The sequence below is a fragment of the Thunnus albacares genome, chromosome 6 (assembly GCF_914725855.1).
Source record: "Thunnus albacares chromosome 6, fThuAlb1.1, whole genome shotgun sequence".
Classification (NCBI taxonomy): domain Eukaryota; kingdom Metazoa; phylum Chordata; class Actinopteri; order Scombriformes; family Scombridae; genus Thunnus; species Thunnus albacares.
Genome location: NC_058111.1, coordinates 27,805,881 through 27,825,055, shown reverse-complemented (window position 1 = coordinate 27,825,055; position 19,175 = coordinate 27,805,881). Strand labels below are relative to the sequence as shown.

The window sequence follows — 19,175 nt, the reverse complement described above, 5'->3', positions numbered from 1 at the left end:
AATGGGACCAATAGAGCAGAAGATAACATAAAACAGTTGTAGATTTATTTGTAAAGTTACCATTCAGTGATATTGTAACTTTAACAAAATAGCAGACTGTTCACTGTGATGGATTACTTAGCTGATTTTCTTAAAATACAGAATTAGATGCAAACTAGCGGCTGCCTGTAGTAGAGGAGACACAAATAGTCCTTTTAACATCAGTGTTAATCATGCACTTTTTTTTTTTTTTGCAGTAAATGTTTGAAGTTTTCTCCATCGTGTGACTGGAATGGAAGAAGTTTGGAGGACAGGAGTTACCAGTCTGTAACTAGCTCTGACCAGTCCTATCAGCAGTCTGAGTGAATGTATGAAGAAGTGTGTGCTGCACAGCCTGGATTTACAGAACTGTTCACATATACTGATGCAATACTGAATTTAAACTGCCTTTAATATGCAACTTGTTTCATCACCTTGCAAAGTCTAGACATCTCCTAACCTTCTGTTAACCTTGTTCCAAAGTTTATTGAATTTATGAGTGTTTGCTAGATGTGTAACTTCTTGACCTTCCCACAGACAACACTTTCTCCTGGCAGAGAACAACTTAATGACATAGTTTTGAAGAAACAAAAAAAAGAAATGCTAAAAACAAATTTTATTATGAGGGAGTGGGGTGATAACTGAAATGATAGTGTTTCTTTAAGAAAAATGTATTCCATCTATGAGTCACAATTTTATCTTGATAACAGGAAATATTACACTACACGTATACGTCTACAAGCTTGTTTCTTTTGTCTCCCTTTTGGCTGCAGTGTTCTGCGTGCTGCTGCTCTGGTCTGTAGCTGCACTGCAGAGGCTTTTCAGTCTGAAGTAACTGAGCTCAGACAGAGTGAGCTGTGTGCTGTGTCTGTGTTTCATCAGGGGTTACTTTAACATGCCTGACGATGGACAGGAATGATGGCTGCAAGGAAAAGATCCCCCCTGAACTGACAGCTTACTCTCTTTCATCCTCCACAGTTCCATGTGCAATCTCCTAGAGATGGTTAAAGATTGATGTTTGCATTGAGCCCTGTCTTCTAGCCTCTATGTCATCCTCTTCTCCCTTCTCCTCTCTTCTCCTCTCCTCTCCTCCCCCCTCCTCTCATCCCCTCTCCTCTCCTCCTCCCTTATCAGCTCTTTTCCTCCCTCACGACTGTGCGCCCACTCTCCATCATCCTCACACCTCTCTGCATCCTCTGCTCCTCTCCCCCTTTCTCCTCGCCTTCATCCTCCTCTCTCCATCATTCTCTCCAACTCCTTAGCTACTTGCTCCTTCTTTCTCTCTCTCTCTGTCTGTCTCTCTTCCTCTCCTCCCTCCCACTCTCTCCTCTCCTCGGTGTGGCGGCAGCGTGACTGCCTGCGTCAGCCAGCCCTGCCAAGCCTGCCAGCTAGTGAACGCTGCTACTGGAGCTGCTGTACCCTGCAGAGAGCCCTTTGTATGTGTGTGTGTGTGTATGTGTGTAAGTGAATGAGTGTACGCAGATGGGAAAGCAACTGAGTCAGGGAGGGCTGCCTCTCATCTCTCCGCTGTTATCACCATCCTTCCCTCTCCCTCCTCTTCCTCCTCTGCTGCCATGGAGCTCCAGCAGGCTGAATCACAACACCGTCTGCAGAAAGGGCTGAGGTAATACTGTGTGTTTGGATGTGTATACAAGTGAGCACATCTGCACTGAAATGCCTGCATGCAGCCTTACAAAGCGCAGTATGTGTGTGTGTGTGTGTGTGTTTGTGTGTGTACACCTACACTGTAATGTATAGCCCTTTGCTGCCATATCAGATTGCCACTATTTGTCAGTGCAAGACAAGCATCCAGAGCCAGAGAGTCGGCAGCTGTAACACCTTGTATCATGAATGCATGTGTCAGAAGAATGTCCTAGGTCGTCCTCCGTACATGGATGATTATGTGCGTTTCCTCAGCGGCTCAGTTCCTGCTTTCGTCCAAGGTGCTCACACGGATCACATGACCTATATAGCAAGCAAGCAAGCAAGCAATACACATTACCCTTCTCTGCACTCACTGTTTGGATCGATAGTGATTGGGCTTACACACAAACAGGCCTGTGAATGCTCCTCTGTGCTGTTAGCGGTGTGATAAGTCTGCAAGTCAAAGCTGGACAGCCAGTGATTTAGAAGAGTGAGAGGTATGTCACAGCTGTTTGTGAAGAGTCTTGTGTGCTGTGTTTTTGTCTGTGTTGCATTGCTTGGATAGTTTAATTTCAGTAACACTGTCTGCTTCTTTAGGCCTGAATCACAATCTCATCCACTGGCTTCTATAGTTGTTTAAAGGGTCACCTCACCCAGATAATAAAAGAATATACATATTTATGCATTTACCCTCTGTGCAGATAGTTTTGGTTAGATGTACTGAGGTTTTTGGATGTCCGTCTCTGAGATTTCTGCTTGTAGCTTTCAATGGAGCAACTTTCTACCAAAGAAAAACAAATATGTACCCACAAAAACAGTGGACAATGAGGTGAATAACAACAATGTCTCTGAAAAACAAAAATGTTGCTGCTGAGTTTTTTTAGATTTGATTTTTGTGATGCTTTGAGTGACCAATAGGAAATTACATTTACGACCATAGATAGGCTGATACAGAAGATATTTCAACATGTCGCAGAAGGAAAAGCACAGGTGCGAATAATAAAATGAATAACGGCTGAATTCCATTTAGCTGCTTCAGTTTCAGGGTCCTGGTATTTTACATGCTGGCTCACTGTCACGCTATCATGACTTACTGGGACTCCTGAATCGAACAGAGCTGCCATTAATGTTATTGATAACACCTGTGCTTTTCCTACTATGACGAGTCAATATGTCCACTGTGAAAAAGGCCAGACTCAAAATCTCTAATGCTAAATCCAAAACTATTTCCATAACAAGGAGCAAGTGAGAAAATATGTTTTTGTGATTTGGGTGATTTCACCCTTTAATCTTTGTTCCCAAAATGAAGCGTGATTGCCTTGATTTGAAATAAACATGATGTCATCTCCTCTCCAAGCAGGTAGATGTGCGTGTGTGTGTGTGGTGCTCTGTTGGGCCAGTATGGAGTGTGTGTGTCTGAGAAGGTGGGCGTCCGGCTCTGCTGTCATATTCCTTCACACACTGGCCTTGTCCTGGGCAGGTAAGGTGCACAAGAACTTATGATATATGACCTTTAGTTTGTTTTTCTGCCCCTATTTTAATTTCAATTGTCTTAGCCAATCCCAAGCATAGTAGATCTTAACTTCAACCTTAATCTGCACTATATATATATGTTAAAAAAGGATTTTAGGGAAAATGCAGAATAACAAACTAAATGTTTTAATTCTAATTCCTTTTAAAATGCAAGTAGAGTTGACTTTGTTTTCTTGCCAAAAGTTAGATGAGTTAATCAATGCCACTCTCACATCTGTCCGTTAAATACGAAGCTACAGCCAGGAGATGGTTAGCTTAGCCTACTTTAGCTAGCCTCATTCAGGAAGTCACTGCTCCCAGCCATGTAATAGTCCAGCACGTAACCTCCCGCCCCCCATAAAACCTCAACTTGTTGTTTATATACTTTGTTTTTTGTACAGATTAAACAAACAAGATATAATGTGTTTTTGTTACCTTTGAACAGAGGGCAGGCTAGCTGTTTCCCCCTGCTGCCAGTCTTTATGCTAAGCTAAGCTAACCCCCTGCTGTCCCTAACTTCATATTTGATACACATGAGAGATATCAATTGTCATCTTACTCTTGACAACAAAGTGAATAAATGTATTTTCCAAAATGTTAAATTAGTCCTTTAACTTATAATAAATGTAATACTTTTCTCCAAGAAAAATCACACTCTATATTGAAAGCAATACATCACAGAACAGCATGTATTTTGTTTTCATGCTCACACTGATATATTAGTGACATACAAAATAATCCTTATCAATACATATTATTTAATTCAGTCACATGTATACAGAGCCAGTCACACCTCCCTATTCACTTGAATGAGAAAGTGTGTCCAAACTTTTGGCTTGTACTGTATATAGAAATTAAATTTTGCCCCCACAGTCCTATTACATCAACACTAATACTGTATCCACAGGTGCAATTGAGCCCGCCCCCAAAATTGATGGACGGCACCAGGCAGCTGTGACACTGCAGGAGAACATCACACACAGGTTCAACTGCCAATCAGACGGCTGGGATCCTCATGCCCCGCCCTTGCTGACCTGGTACCTGAATGGGGAGCAGCAGAGCGAGCCGTCACCGAACCGTGGCCGCCTGGTGATGACATCGCAAGAAGACTCTGAGGTCATGAGACCTAGGGCCAATCACAACAGCACCTTCTCTCTGCGGGCCAGAAAGTGGGACAGGGAGCTAGTGTGTGTTGCGTCAAACCCCAGGTCAGGAGAGAGCTACAATGCCACGGTCACACTCAACGTCCAGTGTGAGTGTGGATGAAATGTTTCAGGTTTCTTTTGGTAACAATTTCTAGATTTACCACCGCCTGTGAAGTCACAGGAGTGGGGATTTAAATAAACCCTGCCATATACAATTGATACAGAACATATACAGATGAATAAAGTGCTCAGTGGTTCTTCTCCTCTTTCTGCTAGTCCTGCCAGAGATCCTCAGGGTCAATGCCCACTACAGTGAAACCTCAGACCCTGGCCTCTCCCTGGTCCTCTTCGCCTTGGTCCGGTCCAACCCGCCTGCCACCATCACCTTCGTGGACCAGTCTGGCCAGCTGGTGGCCAACACCTCTGACTTTTTCATCCTGGACTCACGAAGCTACCCCTGGCTGATGAATCACACGCTGAGGGTCAAGCTCAGCAGCCTATCAGAGAATGTCTCGCTGAACGCCAGCAACAGTGTAGGAGCAGTGCAGAGCAACCTCACACTGGCAGGTCAGTGGTTGTAAAAATAAAAAAAAATTAAAAAAGATTTAAAATCCATCATGAACTCTTTCTGTTTCTCCTCCAGAGTTCCTGCAGTCTCGTGTGGAGGTGCCGATGCTGGGAATAGTGACTGGGGGAGCTATGGCCTTCATGGCCCTCCTCATCCTCAGCCTGATAGTTCTCTGCCTCATGCAAAAAAACAAGAGCAAGTCCTTTGGTGAGGCGAGAGAGTGTTTGTGTGTGTAGCAAGTCAGCTGGAAATGTCTGAGTGTTGCATGCAGTGTAGTAAGAAACACTTATTAAGCAATGTAATATGTCTCCTTGTATTGTGTTACAGATGAGTCAGTGGAGATTCTGATGACCAAGAAAAGGTAAATGAAGTCATCAGACTTCTGTCATTGGATGTCTGTGTAAACCACCTTAACAGCATCAGAAGTAAAACAACACTGGATAAATATATAGATATTCAATGGTAGACAGAAAGAAAGAATCCCTGAGGTGGTGGTGATGCTTTACTCCTGAAGTAGAGTAAAGTTTCCATTGTAAGTCAACTGTAATTTTCTTGACACCAGATATGTGGTCTGCTGTATTTAGAGTAGAGGTCTGATCCTGTTGGATAACATTTAAACGATTTAATGTTGAAATAAGGAAGAAATACATTGATTTTGTTTAAAAACATTACTTCTCCTCATTCTCTAAATGACAGAGTGACAAATATGTTAGGCCAACTTCATATAATCTGCACATGAGGGCCCATTTAAAAGAATACTCCACTGATTTAGCAATGTGCTCCCATAAGGCCTCGATCAGACAGGGCACTTTTTGCAGGTTGCAAAACGCGAGGAGCACCTCACTGCCTTTTTTGTTGAAGCCTACGATTTAAAAAAAGAGCAGTTTGCTGCGTCTTTTTTTATTGTTGCTAGGCAACCACCGGATCACCTGTCCTTAGCCTAACTGCTATTTTGCTGTGAAGTAAACTGACTCCAGGCCTGCTGTGTTCTGTTCAGATCACGGTAACTATGGTTGGTAAAGTCATATAGCTCCAGTTATCCAGCAACAGACACCACTAGTTTGTCCCAGACCGGAATGGTTATATATATTTTTTTTCATTTTCAAACTGGTGACATCACTTGAGGCAGTTCCCCTTTAATACCTCTTAACATCTTGGTGGATGTTAAGAGGTATTTTGGAATTTGGAAGAACTGTGAGGCCAAAATGCATGTATTAGGCTTCATTCGAAAGGTAACGTCTTCTAGTTTCTGGAAATGTGCTTGTTTAGCATGTGGCTAAAACACAACCAAAACTACATTAGTTCAAATATGGTTCAAAGAAGTGCTTTTGGTCCTTGTCTATAATGAGTCATATTTGAATAACAATAACTAGGACATGTTTTATGCCAGAACTATGCAGACATATCACCACATACCTTCTACATCTTGTCAACCACACCAGTATAAACTTCCAGACCTCTAGACCTAATCTTATTGGATCTAGGGAGTGGCCAAATTGTGCCAATTGCGTTTATTCATTACTGTGTGATGCTAAGCCTCTTACAGCTGGCTTAAGCGGGTTGCCAGTGACCCGGTGGATGTTAAGAGGTTAAGATGTCATAACCAGTTGACAATTCAGCACCTCACACACATTGTGAACACTGGACACAAGCAGAAGGTGTCCTGCAGACTGAAGATGCTAATATGCTGACAAGGGCTTACATTACACATAATCATATTAACCTGTCACTTCTAGAGAATAAAAACTACATTAAGGGTTATTAACAAGCAGACACTCTCAATCAATTCCTACAACTTTCTACTACAACTACTTTCATTGACACCACACTGACGCTGTATCTCATCTAATAACTCCCATCTCAGCAACATTAGTGAACTGAATGAGAAACACTAATGAAAGCATTTTTGTTGTCTCATGAATGCTTTATGTCCCTCCAGCAGACCAATGACAAGTGTAATCCAAGTTTGATATCTCTTTATATTATCTGCACAGTGACTCTGCCAATCTGAAGACTGAGACAACTGATAAGACCTACATCCCGAGAGAGAACATGTCTCTGCCTTCCAACATGCAGCTCAACGACCTCAGCACTCTGAGAAAAGGTTTGAGTTTGATGCACTTTAAGAAGGAAACAGAAAACGCCTTCAGTTTATACATAAATGGGTGGAGCTGTAGGTGGAGAACAGACACAGGCCTGTGGTACAATTCTCTACATACTAATAGAAAGGTTATTATGTGTATTAGTATGTAAAATATATCAATATGTATTTATCAACATGTAAATATGATCAGGAAGTTTCAAGCCATGAATTGTGAACCTGTAAACTCTGATTTCTGACTTGCTTGATGAGTGTAAAAAGTCTGGAGGTTAGCTGCATGAAAACACAAGTCAGTCAATACAAATATTTTCCTAATTTAAAGTTTGGCAAAATGAAACCTCCCACAATCGGTTTCTGAAATATGTTTCCAACAAACTTCTGTCTTGGTATAAAATGGGATCAATGACGGTCCAAGTTCCTCTTATGAGCACGGAAGTATTTAAATCCATAATTTCTACAGGACCTGAATGCAACATAAAGAGAGCATTTAGTAATCTGCAACCTTCATCAGTGAGAAGCGTCAGACAACAGACCTTAACAAAACAATCCCGACTCAAAGTCCACTTACTAACATTTTCTAGACATTAACCTATATGACATAGTCTTTATCAGTGGATAGAGCAAGAAACAATACGTTTTTTCCCAAAAGCTATCCCTTCAAACTTATCATTGCATCTCTTCCCTCCATCCTTCCTGCATCACTTCTGGTAGCGCGAGAGGCCGCCCAACAGAACAGTGTGGGAGAGAAGAAAGAGGAGGAGGAGGAAGATCTGTCTTTAGCCTACGCCGCCAGAGGTCAGGGAAATACACTCTGATACTGTTGCATTTTTCATTATTTATACTTTGGGTCCAGTGTGGAGGGATGCAATGTAATGTGAAGTGATTCATCATGTTTTATTTTTCTGTGCTGTGCATCACCCCCCCCCCCCCCCCCCCCCCCCCCCCCCCCCCTCCATGATTCTCCAGGTTTTGCCAGATATCCAATGGTGGGCTACATTTATAAGGTGAACAGCACAAGCAGTGAGGAGATCTGGCTCTGAACGACCTCAGAGTAACACACATCACACACATACTGTACATGCATGCATAACTACTTACAAACGGTGCAGCTGTGCAACAAGAAACCCATAACAACTGCCAGTCAGTCATTCAAACACTCATCAGTCACCTTCAAGCTGGACCAGGATGAGCAGGAGATCTGTTTCTGGACCACACACAGTATCAGTACGCTATGTTTTTCTGACTCAAACATGAATGTGAATTTCATGTCCACAAAAACAAACCTGTCTGTGTTTTAGTCTTTCTGAATCGAGTGCTCGGGTATTTACACTGATGATGTGTTGTGTCAACAATGCAAACTATGAACTTTACATTAAAAATGCTCATGTTCTCTATGTTTTGACATGATTATCTCCTGTAAGCACATGCTCATAATGTCCTCCCCCCTGTTGCATTACTGGAATGCATTAATTGTTCTATGCTAACACCAGAATGTCTAAGATAATGTACTGTACGTGAGATTTTACATTTTGACCGATAATATCCAAATAAAATGGTACATAAGTATAAGAGTATGTATTTGTATATGGACATGTAACATGTCATGTACTGTATATTTGTATGCATATGTATATGTGTATAAAAGAGGACATCTAATAAAGATAATATTGAAATTGTATGAAGTGAACACTGGGCCTGCTGTGGTTTTATTGGCACTCACCAGGGGGCGCTCAAAGGTGCTTTATAAGGCTAAACATATGGAGGATTTTCTGTTAGTCATGAGGGTGATGTGTGTGTGTGTTTTGACATGGTGCTAAGGGAGGAATGTGTGTGTGTGAGTGTGTGCTGGGTGATGGTGAAAACATTGTTGCATTTGGTGTTTTTTTTTCTTTCTGGGAATGACAGAAAAGCAGGTGCAAGAGAAGCATAATGCATATCCTCATGTTTGACTTTGTGTGTGTGTGTGTGTGTGTGCCAGGTGTTAGCTCTAGGTCACAGGTTGTTGTGGCTTCTCTTCAGACAGGAAGCAGTGTTGTGTTGTGGGAGCATCTCTGTGCTCTCTCTGCTGCTTCTTCTACACTGAAGAGGGAATTCAGTCTGCCAAACACGGCGGGAGAAACACTTACAACACAGGGAATTAAAATATTCATTTGAACACACACGTTTCTGTTGGTAGCTTTGTTTTATCAGCTGGAGCTGCTCCACACACCTCCCAAAGCAACCATACAACAAATAACAGTCAGTGTTACCAGACTGATCAGTCGTTTCAACTAATATAAAGCTGGTTGTGACTTTATTTCCATATTCGATATGAAGATATTGCTGTTCATGCCTTTTGGAAAATGTGGAAGCTGCTTTAACAGAATGGAAATAATCCCAGGTTTAACCACCTTGGTACATTTTAACACCACAAACATCTATAACATGAATACAAAGTTCATGTCAGTGGTTGAACAGAGCATTAATTAACAAACTCAGCTCTTCTGCGGCAAATGTACTAAAAACCACATACACAGTTTAATTTGAATCCACTGAGAGAATATTCTAATATCAGCCTCAGAGGAAGTATTAAGATCCTTTACTTGATTAGAAAAAACGCAGCACCACACTGTAAAAATACTCCATTACAAGTAAAAGAATTTAAATCCTTAATTACCATTAGATGTAATGGTAATAATAAATGTACCTAAAGTATGAAAAGTAAAGTATTAGCCCTATTACACTATTGCAGTATTAGATAAGTAGCATTTTACTGTTGCAGTTGGGGAATTTTTTTAAACTATTTTATATAATGTTGGATAATTTATGACCATGCATCATATATTAGAAGCTCATGTAAAACCTTAGTTTGTCAGGTAACTATAGCGGTCAAATAAATGTGCTAGAGTAAAAAGTACAATATTTACATCTAAATTATGGTGGAGTAGAAGTAGAATTCAACATGAAATGGAAATACTGTACTCTAATAAAGTACAAATACCTCAAATGTACAGTGGTTGAATAAATGTATGGTACTAAATTATATTCCGTCACTGTTGAACATATGGTGTCATTTACTGAAAGTTACAGAGATACTGAGGCCTCCAGATGTAGAAATCAACAAAGTCTGCTGCTGGGATGGAAATAAACCAATCACACTCACTTCCTACTCTCTCTCTCTCTCTCTCTCTCTCTCTCTCTCACACACACACACACACACACACTCACACACTCACACACAAAGACTGAGACTTCGACATACAGAGCCTGGATACTTTGACAGCAAGGACACAGCAGCTCTCTATTTTGAGGTCAGTACTTTTCTTTAAAATTTCCTGTGGATATGATATTATTAGGTTTTTTTAAGTTCAGCTCAGCTTGTTGTGCACCAGTGTACATTTTGGAGTGGAGACCCGATATGAATACATGTTTGTAAAATAATCTAAACTCAGAGTCAAAGTTGAGATTATCGATTATAGTGACTATCTTGAAATAGCACCCTGAAATTTTGTCTTTCACCCTCAAATATGTGTTACAATATGTAGAATAAAATGGTCGACTCAATGCAGAAAATGGCGCCCTTCCTGTTTTCTGGTTGTTGCATGCCTCTTGCAGTGATATGAAAAATCTCCATCTGTCATCAGCAGAACTCACAACTCAAACACACAATGAAACGCCAGATAATTTTGCCTGCGTGCTTGCTGCTGCTTTGGACACTGACTGGTAGGCCTCTGTCATGAGTTTTTTTGTTTGTCTTCAAGCATCTTATACCAGTTGGATTATAAGAAAAGTAATTTCCTTTAATTAAAAATAAGATGACAGTTTTATTAAAGTAAATGTTTCCATTTTTCTGTCCCAATTCTCTCACAGCATTTGTCAGTTGCACTGGTAAGAAAAAATTCTGTTTAAATCTGTCATCTTCATGAAAGCATGTCCGATGGCACAACAAGCAGTTCAATAATCAACACATGGTGCAGATTCTATTGTCTTTTATTTCAATGTTTGTATTTCTTCCACAGGTCAGAAACATAAAATAACAGCGACACAAACCGATGGAGGGATTAAACTGACGTGTGATGGCGAAAATAAATTTATTCGTGAGAAAGGAAATATGCCACCGAAGGATTCGCCAATTACATTGATATATAGTGATGAGGACACAGGAGAGTACACATGTATGACTAAAATCAACGAGGAATATCAAGAAGATGGTCCAAGTATCTTTGTGAAATTTCGGAGTAAGTTCTGCAGCAAATCTTGTGTGTTGTGTATTTGTGATGAAAGCAAACATAAGTTTTGTATGTTTTTTATGGGTTTTATGTGTGCTTCTTGCATGACTTGCATTGACATTATATTATGTAATGCTATGTAAGCACAGTATTTCTTGACAGTAGTCATACATCAAAAATGCTAGTCTCTAAGGACATCTCTGTGTCTGTGTGTGTGTGTGTGTGTGTGTGTGTGTGTGTGTGTGTGCAGCCTGTGACAACTGCGTGGAGCTCGACGCGGCCTCAATAAGCGGCATAGTTGTAGGAGACGTGGTGGCTACCATTGTGATAGGAGTGGCTGTCTATCTTATTGCATCTCAGGCTCGGACTGGTCCAATCCCCTCTCACAAGAAAAGTAATATCAATCAATCAATCAATCAATCAATCAATTAATAAATCTATCTATCTATCTATCTATCTATCTATCTATCTATCTATCTATCTATCTATCTATCTATCTATCTATCTATCTATCTTATGCAAATCAAATGCAATATGTTGATAAATAGTTGTATTTAATAGTGCAAGTACCAGGACCTACTTTCTGTGTATTCACAAAAAACTAAATCAGTGATATTATTACTTTCTCTGCAGGCTCTGATAGACAGCATCTGGTTCCAAATGAAATGCCCAGCAGAGCCTCCAATGACCACTACCAGGTAAGCTGAAATATGGCTTTTAAATTGACATATGTAATTATCACATTTAAACATTACACGATAAATGACACGTTCACTCTTCACTTTATTTACCTCACCGCTCCTCCCTCAGCCGCTGAAAAAAAAAAGTGGTCAGAAAGACACGTACGATGTACTTCACAACAGAAGAGGACCCTGAGGACACTCAAACATCTGCAGGAGAGAAAAGTGAGCTTTCTGTTCCTGGGAATCATCTCTCATATTTTTCTTCTCTGTATGTAGCTTAAGTTCTCCTTGAGTTATTTTCACCATGCCTGTACAATGATGCTCTTATATAATAGACCAATGACAAATAGACTTGTTAACCTGTTGCTGCATATTATAATGTTTATCAGCTGTTGTTGTTATTTTTGGCAACGTTTTAATAGAACGATGTGATGTTTTCATTCATTATCTATATCATTCTCTTTACAGAAATAGGGCTGCTACAACAGCCATCTCATTTAATAACTCACTGTAAAAATGAAGTGTTTAAAAATGTTGCAAAATTAAAAATGAAGGAATAAAAATGGTGCTGTTTTGTCATGTTGGTTGCTATCGCCAGTGGTGGAAAGTAGATACATTTACTTAACAGCTGTACTGGAGTACAATTTTGAGATACTTGAACGTTACTCCACTACACAGAGGGAAATAAAGCGCTGTTTGCTCCACTACATTTATCTGATAGTTGCAGTTACTTTGGGGATTAAGATTGTATTTAAACACATAGTATACCTTGTAAAATATGACACATTGTTGAAGTCTCCCACAACTCAAAAATGTGGTTTGCTTCTTGTTCCTACAGTTGAATGTTTGAGCTTTGCAAATTTGACACTAGAAGACTGTTTTCACTTTCATCCGCTGACAGTGGAAAGTTTCTCTGTGCTAATTGAAAATCAGGTTTTTAGGGTTGAGCCTTTGAGCACGATTTGTGACATCAACGTCTGAACTTCTGAACACATTTCTGAAATGAAATATATTTACATTTTAATGAGAGAGAGGGAGTAGATGCCATTTTAACATGGTAATTATACTATTTTTGTGGAAAAACCATATCAGACACACATTATTGGTCCATGCAGAGTATTTTTATCTGCCTTAATATATTCCTGGATGGGATGTTTAAAGATTAAACCAGTGGTTCCCAACTTTTTTGGCTTTACAAAAACAAATACAATATGTGTAGCTGAACTTTGTTTTTCTTTCCAACCACATTCATTATCTCTTGATCCTAAGCTGGGAACCACTGGAGTAAAACCAGCTCCACCTTGACCAGCTACGATTGTAAAGTGCTGCTTATGCATTGATGCATTAGTGTTAATACTCAATCATTTATAACAATTACATCAGTCACAGAGGCCATTTTCCTTCATATTGAGTTTTTATGTTTGGAACTAACACTTCTGTGCTTTTACTCTTGTAGGAGTTTTTCAAGACTTTTACTTGTAATGGAGTATTTTTACATTGTTGTACTGGTACTTCTATATAAGGATCTGAATACTTGTTCCACCACAGGCTGTTGTATTTCATTACCATCTCAGAGTGTGAGAGAGAGCATTTCAGAAGTCTGTTTCAAACTGCTTCACCAAAGATGTGGATAGATGAGGGTGTAGCGAGACATGGAGAGAGCAGAGATAGACAGAATTACACAACAAGGGTAAAGAAGGATAAGCAGAGAGACAGAGAGAGAGAGAGAGAAGCGGGGGGTAAAGAAGAAAAGAAGGCTAAAACAGTAACAAAGAAGAGGAGGAGAGAAACTCTGGCTGTTTTTTGAAGGAAGCCTCCCCATGTCAGGTAATCTAATAGCTTAAATTCTTTGATCACTGCTTGAGTCTTTCGCCTTCTTCTTGACGCCGCTGTCACAAAGCTACAAACTGCAGTTTTCTACCGGAGCTGAGGAAAAGAAAAGAGATCAAACACCGGAGCTTAGACGGCTCGACTCAGAAACACAACCCTGATCAACCCCCACACAAACACACACACACACAACCAGCTTCTGACTCAATGCATGTGCTCACACCTTCACATAGTCACACTGAGGTGCATGTGTACGCTCTAACAACACAAGTGGTGTGTGTTTGTGTGTTTGTGCACGGATGTTCACTCACACAAACGCACACACACTTGTCAAGCAGATGTAGGTCTGTGTGTGGGAGCGGTTTGACTTAACTTTAAAAAAGTCAGATAGAGGATCACGTCATATACACCCCCCCCCCCCCCCCCCCCATCCCCCACCTCCCCCCACCCCCACCCCCCTCCGCCTTCTATACCTCTTTGTTTTCTGTCTCACACAAACATACAGCTGATGTAGATGAAGATAAATGAGCAGTAACTGTAGGAGTGTTTCCACTAAACACTACAACTCTCAGATAAGACATACAGTATAATAGACTTATCAATCATTAGTAGTCTGCACGAAGAAGCACTATTAGCTGGCGTCTTTCAATTCCATCAGTACAGCTGTGCTCAGTCACTGCTGGGAAAAACTGTGGTAAAAAAACAGAAGGCTGATACATAACATAACATTTCCATTGTGCGCTCTATGGGTACAATATACATGTGTAATGTTTCAAAGATATGCCAAATGTTTCCAAAGAGAAGACAGAGTGATGATTTGCAGTGAAAAAAGTCACTCACACAAGACAGAGAGTTGAGTGATGAAGACATATTGATGGCGGACGATGGTGCGTGTGTGGGTGTGCTACGGATATGAGCTGCGGTTTGAGGCTGCTTCACGGATCACATACAGTTATATCTGTAAGAGTCTCTCGGTGTTGTTTCCAACCATGAGCAAAGATGATATGAGAACAATGTGGACTGCGGTTTATTTATTAGTGACACACTTTTTGCACATTAACATGAACCCAGCAGATGAGCATGAAAAAGCAAAAGTAAGCTAAAAATAAGTTGATATGATGAGGAAAATAAGTTGCGGTAACATTTTACAGTGTATCTGTTAAAAATGTCTGCTTTTTTTTTTTTTTTTACAGTGTAAAAAGCCTGAACTTAAACACAATGATATAAACATATATGTACAGCAAACAGGTATATCTTTCCATTTAAAATGACAAAACAAATCATTTTTATACAATTACACTTTTGTCAATTAGACAGTACTTTCTGTTCTACACAATACCAACTTTATATATTAAAGAACAAGTACAGAAAACAAACATACAGTATTTTCTTGTCCTGACTGGTATCCATATAGCTACACAGCCGAATAATCCACTGAACACACTGTAAACTGTTTTCATGAGTACTATTTCTTTCGTAGAAAATAGTTCCGATTAAAGCCGTTCACAGTAAAAGTGCACACTGATTCTGGAAATACATGTTGCTGTTGATTTTTTTTTTCATCGTAATTTTTAATACTGTGACCACAACAAATGAAATGCCATTCATGTCTTTGTATTGGGGTGGTGGCAGATTATCTGGACAAATAAAACCTAAACTACCTGCATAGCTAATACCTAATATAAAAACTTTTTTTTTTTTTTTTGCCATTTGGGTGACCCAACCCTTTAAATCCAAAAGAGCAAAAGCCAGAGTTTCTATGCTACTGTGAGCATGATTGATGTTCACGTACATCTTTTGCAATTGATTGCCTTCGTTGGTGCAGCGTCTAAACTTGTGACCTGGCACAGTCAGGTGACTCATCTCTATCCGGTCCTGTTGAGTAAGGAGTAAGTATCCTGGCCACGGGTTTGAGGGTTCAGTTGCTGTCAAAACACAACATCAGCAGTGTTAGGTGGATCACAATTAAGGTCAAGTTATAGGATGGATGTCGATACAGCTGTTAATCATGTTCACATTAGTAAACTTTGAGATAAACACACTACACCTTAGCCAGGAAATACATTTTCAATTGTGTTCAGTATAACTTTTGGAAATGAAATTGATTTGTTTTACTTTAGAATACTATTAGTAAAAAAAACTGAATTGTTTCTTGCTGAGACTTAGATGAAAAGATTTTTTCTTGGCCATGTACAGTGACTACCTGGAGGCTTAAAAACCACAATGTGTCGTTTTTACACTTACTTACAAAGGATATAATGCGTTAATTAGCAAGCTTTACAGGTGCTGGTACGCAGACTTTTTTTTTTGACCTTTGGATACAGCTTAGCTGCCTGTTTCCCCCCTTTTCCAGTCTTTAAGCCAAAGTAACCAGCATCATATCTAACAGACAGATATGTGAGTGTTACTCGGTGAGAAACCTCTTAGTGTTTTAAAATGAAATACGCTCTCTAATTTTGGCTCTAATTCTTTATTTCTAATTATTTTGAAGCACCAGCGCCATTAATATCCTTATATTGATTTATTTACATTTTTTGTTTAAATATAATCGGAGATTACCGCTGATTTTAAGTCACTCTGGAAGAGAAAATCAGGTGAACGCATAGTGTTTTTATACACAATACCTACCTCATAGTCAGGAGATGGGACAGGTGGAGCCCGGCCTCCTGAACGAGCAGGAGGTGCTGGAGGATAATGACAGAAATAATGTGACCAACCACTTATGCATACATATAGGATGATTATGAGGTATTTTAAGTGTAAAAATCTAATTTATGCAAAGAGTCCACACCCATCACACTCAGTTTAACACTTTTGATACTTTAAAATGACTGAAGTGGGATTAGCAACAGATGCGCTATCTTCATGAGTGCACTTACAATGCAATTTGTTAGCTGCAGATAACTGACACAATCAGCAATTATCAAAAATATCTATGTATCAAAAAAAAATGCATAACATGTGTTTCAATCCAAGAGGCATTACAGGCAACCTTTTACTCAACCAAGTTTGATATGTAATATAGAGCCATGTTTTTGTGATCTGCTTGAATGCATTCGTACCTTTGGAGGAGTGAGGTGCAGGTGAGCTTTTCTTCTTGGTGCACCGGTAGATTATCATCATCACAAATCCTGTCATGACCACGTCCACAATGATGGCCAGCATAAGAAAAGATGCCTCCATCTCAAAGCAGTTTTTACAGGCTGGAGGACGAAACAACAGTAGAACAAGTGAGAGCTCAGCAAATACAATTAACACAGATTACATATATGAAAAATCACAAGATTTTTTGCTCACCCTTTCCTTGCACATAGAAATAATATGTGTCTTCATTTCCTTCATTATTGGTGTAGTTACAGAAATAGCCGCCTTTGTTTTTGCCATTATATTGAAGTTCAACATGAGTTTTTGAGTCGTTGAGTATTGACTCTCCATCATCAATTTTGTACCACATCCCTTCTCCTGGACAGGTCATTTCGAAATTCTCCCTCCAGAACGATACTCCTCCTTAAAACACACGGACAGATATTAAGTTGCTTTAGTGCTCTTGCTTCATCAAGATTTCCTGTTGCTTTTCAGGGGGAAAGAAGGATGATCTGAGAACTGAGGTGATTCTCAACACATATCACATCTTATGTACATCTGAGTCTGATCATTTATGTTACATACTGTTAATATATACACTAAGATTGAAATGTTTCCAAAAATAGCCACTGATCATAATAAAAATATATTCATACTGTTCAGGAAACTCACTGGCATGTTACACTACAACAAAGAATAAAGCAATCAAACATCAGAATGAAAGTGTGGGGTAAAACATTTAGAAAAATATAACTGATTAATACACGATTGAGAGAAGGCGCAAAAATAAAAAACAGGAAATGGGAGAAGTTTGCATTTAAAACGCTCTCGTACTGTCATATTATCACATTTCTTATCAGAATTTGTGTTTGTTCGTAATCCAGTATTGAAACTTTATGACTTTAAATTATGATGTCAAATAAAAACTGCAGTGCAATCAGATATTTACCCTCAGCAGCCTTCACGGTGCCTATGGTGAAGAGGAGGACGGCAAGGACAGCCTGAGCACCCATGCTGTTCATTTTCGTAAGATGATGACTTTTTACGTGCTATTTTTCTGGATCTCTCTCCTCTATAGGTTCAATTTCTGCGATAACTACAACATATAAATACCATCAAGCTGTCTGTTCAATAACGCAAACAGACTGAAATAATAAGTACACCTGCTTGTTCTCTCTCTGACTCTCTCTCTCTCTCTCTTGCTCTCTAACACACACACACACGTTGCACCCCACAGGAAGTATTTTTTTTCAAGATGAATTCACAGTTAAACCTCAAAATGAAGTGCTACCTAATGAGTATGGGTGATAGAAGTACTCCTGTATTTACTTATTTGATTTAGAATTTGATTCATGATTCAACAAAAACTCAAAATAAGAAGCTACAATAACAACAAAACACTTTGAATGAGACATTAGTACTGAATACATCATATTAAATTAATAAATATAAATGTTCATGCTCATTTGTTGCAGTAAAACTCACCATCATACAACTGATGGTGTGTGCTTTACACAATTTCTGTGCAACATGTAATCAATCCTGACTTTATGATGCTATGTGTTGATTTTGTACTAACGTGTATGATTCCACTTTGTAGAGTTACAGCAAAACTGGGTTTGTGTGGGTTTTTATAAATGTTTACCTATATCTGCACAGTAGTGAACAGTAAGTGATGTATGGAACAGTAACTGAGCTTTACGGGAAATATGACACACTGATCTTTGGCTTCATCCAGTAAAACAATTGATTATGATACTTCTCACTTTACACGACTGATATGTGATTACCAGAATAGTATTTAATCAAATATGACACACTGACTGTGAATGTGTGCAAGTTTACTAATAGGCTAACAACAACTGGCTTGATTAAGGCATTCAAATTGCCTGACAAAAATAATGAAGTCATTAATAAAGGGTCAAGGATGTCTCGCTTCCGAACGCTGGTAAGTCATCTATAAATGTAATTAGAGATGATAATGAAAAGGTTCTCATAGTAACCTATCAGGTCTGTAGTTAATATGCTCTTAATAAATGGATTTTGGTCCAGATGTGCTGTAACTCTTCTCCAAAAGGACACAGGTCAAACTGTCCATTGGAGGAATCTTTATGATGAACTGAAGAGCTTCAAACAACTTTGTGTTATGAATCTATTTATACACCTTTGTGATTTTAACGTGACTGTAAATGCAATTTCACACTATCACAGTCACATATTTGTATTCAGTACAAAATAGAAAATGTGTCCATCTAACACCCATTCTTGCCTCTCTTTACTGGTTACCAGTGCAAGCTAGAGCTGATTTTAAGGTTCTTCGTTTAACTTATAAATCCTTACATGGACTTGCACTGCCTTATCTATCTTAGTTAATTACATCAT

General features: G+C 39.3%; 3 protein-coding genes across 4 annotated transcripts; 2 read left to right on the top strand and 1 right to left on the bottom strand.

Annotated features, from left to right (window-relative positions):
* Positions 1-1,774: 1,774 nt before the first annotated feature.
* On the top strand, positions 1,775-8,675 carry LOC122983407 (transmembrane protein 25). The gene is made up of 8 exons (XM_044353126.1): positions 1,775-3,142; positions 4,082-4,426; positions 4,596-4,886; positions 4,963-5,094; positions 5,215-5,248; positions 6,882-6,991; positions 7,700-7,783; positions 7,955-8,675. Exons 1-8 carry the CDS (start codon positions 2,998-3,000, stop codon positions 8,026-8,028), a joined length of 1,215 nt encoding a protein of 404 aa, XP_044209061.1. The 5' UTR covers positions 1,775-2,997; the 3' UTR covers positions 8,029-8,675.
* Positions 8,676-10,167: 1,492 nt separating this feature from the next.
* Positions 10,168-12,443, top strand: LOC122984019 (T-cell surface glycoprotein CD3 gamma chain-like). 2 transcript variants are annotated; one of them, XM_044354265.1, is made up of 7 exons: positions 10,168-10,278; positions 10,615-10,690; positions 10,838-10,855; positions 10,987-11,205; positions 11,447-11,590; positions 11,830-11,894; positions 12,007-12,443. In XM_044354265.1, the coding sequence occupies exons 2-7, from the start codon at positions 10,636-10,638 to the stop codon at positions 12,070-12,072; spliced, it is 567 nt and encodes a 188-aa protein (XP_044210200.1). In that variant the 5' UTR covers positions 10,168-10,278; positions 10,615-10,635; the 3' UTR covers positions 12,073-12,443. The 2 variants fall into 2 exon arrangements, with proteins under 2 accessions (XP_044210200.1, XP_044210201.1); XM_044354266.1 differs by having other exon boundaries at positions 10,181-10,278; positions 10,612-10,690.
* Positions 12,444-14,725: 2,282 nt separating this feature from the next.
* On the bottom strand, positions 14,726-17,999 carry LOC122983972 (T-cell surface glycoprotein CD3 epsilon chain-like). Its single transcript, XM_044354194.1, has 5 exons — positions 17,743-17,999; positions 17,007-17,216; positions 16,772-16,912; positions 16,338-16,393; positions 14,726-15,634 (listed from the first exon to the last, which is right to left on the bottom strand). The coding sequence occupies exons 1-5, from the start codon at positions 17,813-17,815 to the stop codon at positions 15,575-15,577; spliced, it is 540 nt and encodes a 179-aa protein (XP_044210129.1). The 5' UTR covers positions 17,816-17,999; the 3' UTR covers positions 14,726-15,574.
* Positions 18,000-19,175: the final 1,176 nt, after the last annotated feature.

Excerpts from the sequence above, each read along its gene's own strand:
- LOC122983407 (XM_044353126.1), top strand. The coding sequence starts at position 2,998 with ATGATGTCATCTCCTCTCCAAGCAGGTAGATGTGCGTGTGTGTGTGTG. Across the intron at positions 3,143-4,081 it reads ACTGGCCTTGTCCTGGGCAG|GTGCAATTGAGCCCGCCCCC; the intron begins GTAAGGTGCACA and ends CTGTATCCACAG. Across the intron at positions 7,784-7,954 it reads TTTAGCCTACGCCGCCAGAG|GTTTTGCCAGATATCCAATG; the intron begins GTCAGGGAAATA and ends ATGATTCTCCAG.
- LOC122984019 (XM_044354265.1), top strand. The coding sequence starts at position 10,636 with ATGAAACGCCAGATAATTTTGCCTGCGTGCTTGCTGCTGCTTTGGACA. Across the intron at positions 11,206-11,446 it reads TATCTTTGTGAAATTTCGGA|CCTGTGACAACTGCGTGGAG; the intron begins GTAAGTTCTGCA and ends GTGTGTGTGCAG. Across the intron at positions 11,591-11,829 it reads AATCCCCTCTCACAAGAAAA|GCTCTGATAGACAGCATCTG; the intron begins GTAATATCAATC and ends CTTTCTCTGCAG.
- LOC122983972 (XM_044354194.1), bottom strand. The coding sequence starts at position 17,815 with ATGAACAGCATGGGTGCTCAGGCTGTCCTTGCCGTCCTCCTCTTCACC. Across the intron at positions 16,913-17,006 it reads TTTCTATGTGCAAGGAAAGG|CCTGTAAAAACTGCTTTGAG; the intron begins GTGAGCAAAAAA and ends TTCGTCCTCCAG. Across the intron at positions 16,394-16,771 it reads TGCACCTCACTCCTCCAAAG|CACCTCCTGCTCGTTCAGGA; the intron begins GTACGAATGCAT and ends ATTATCCTCCAG.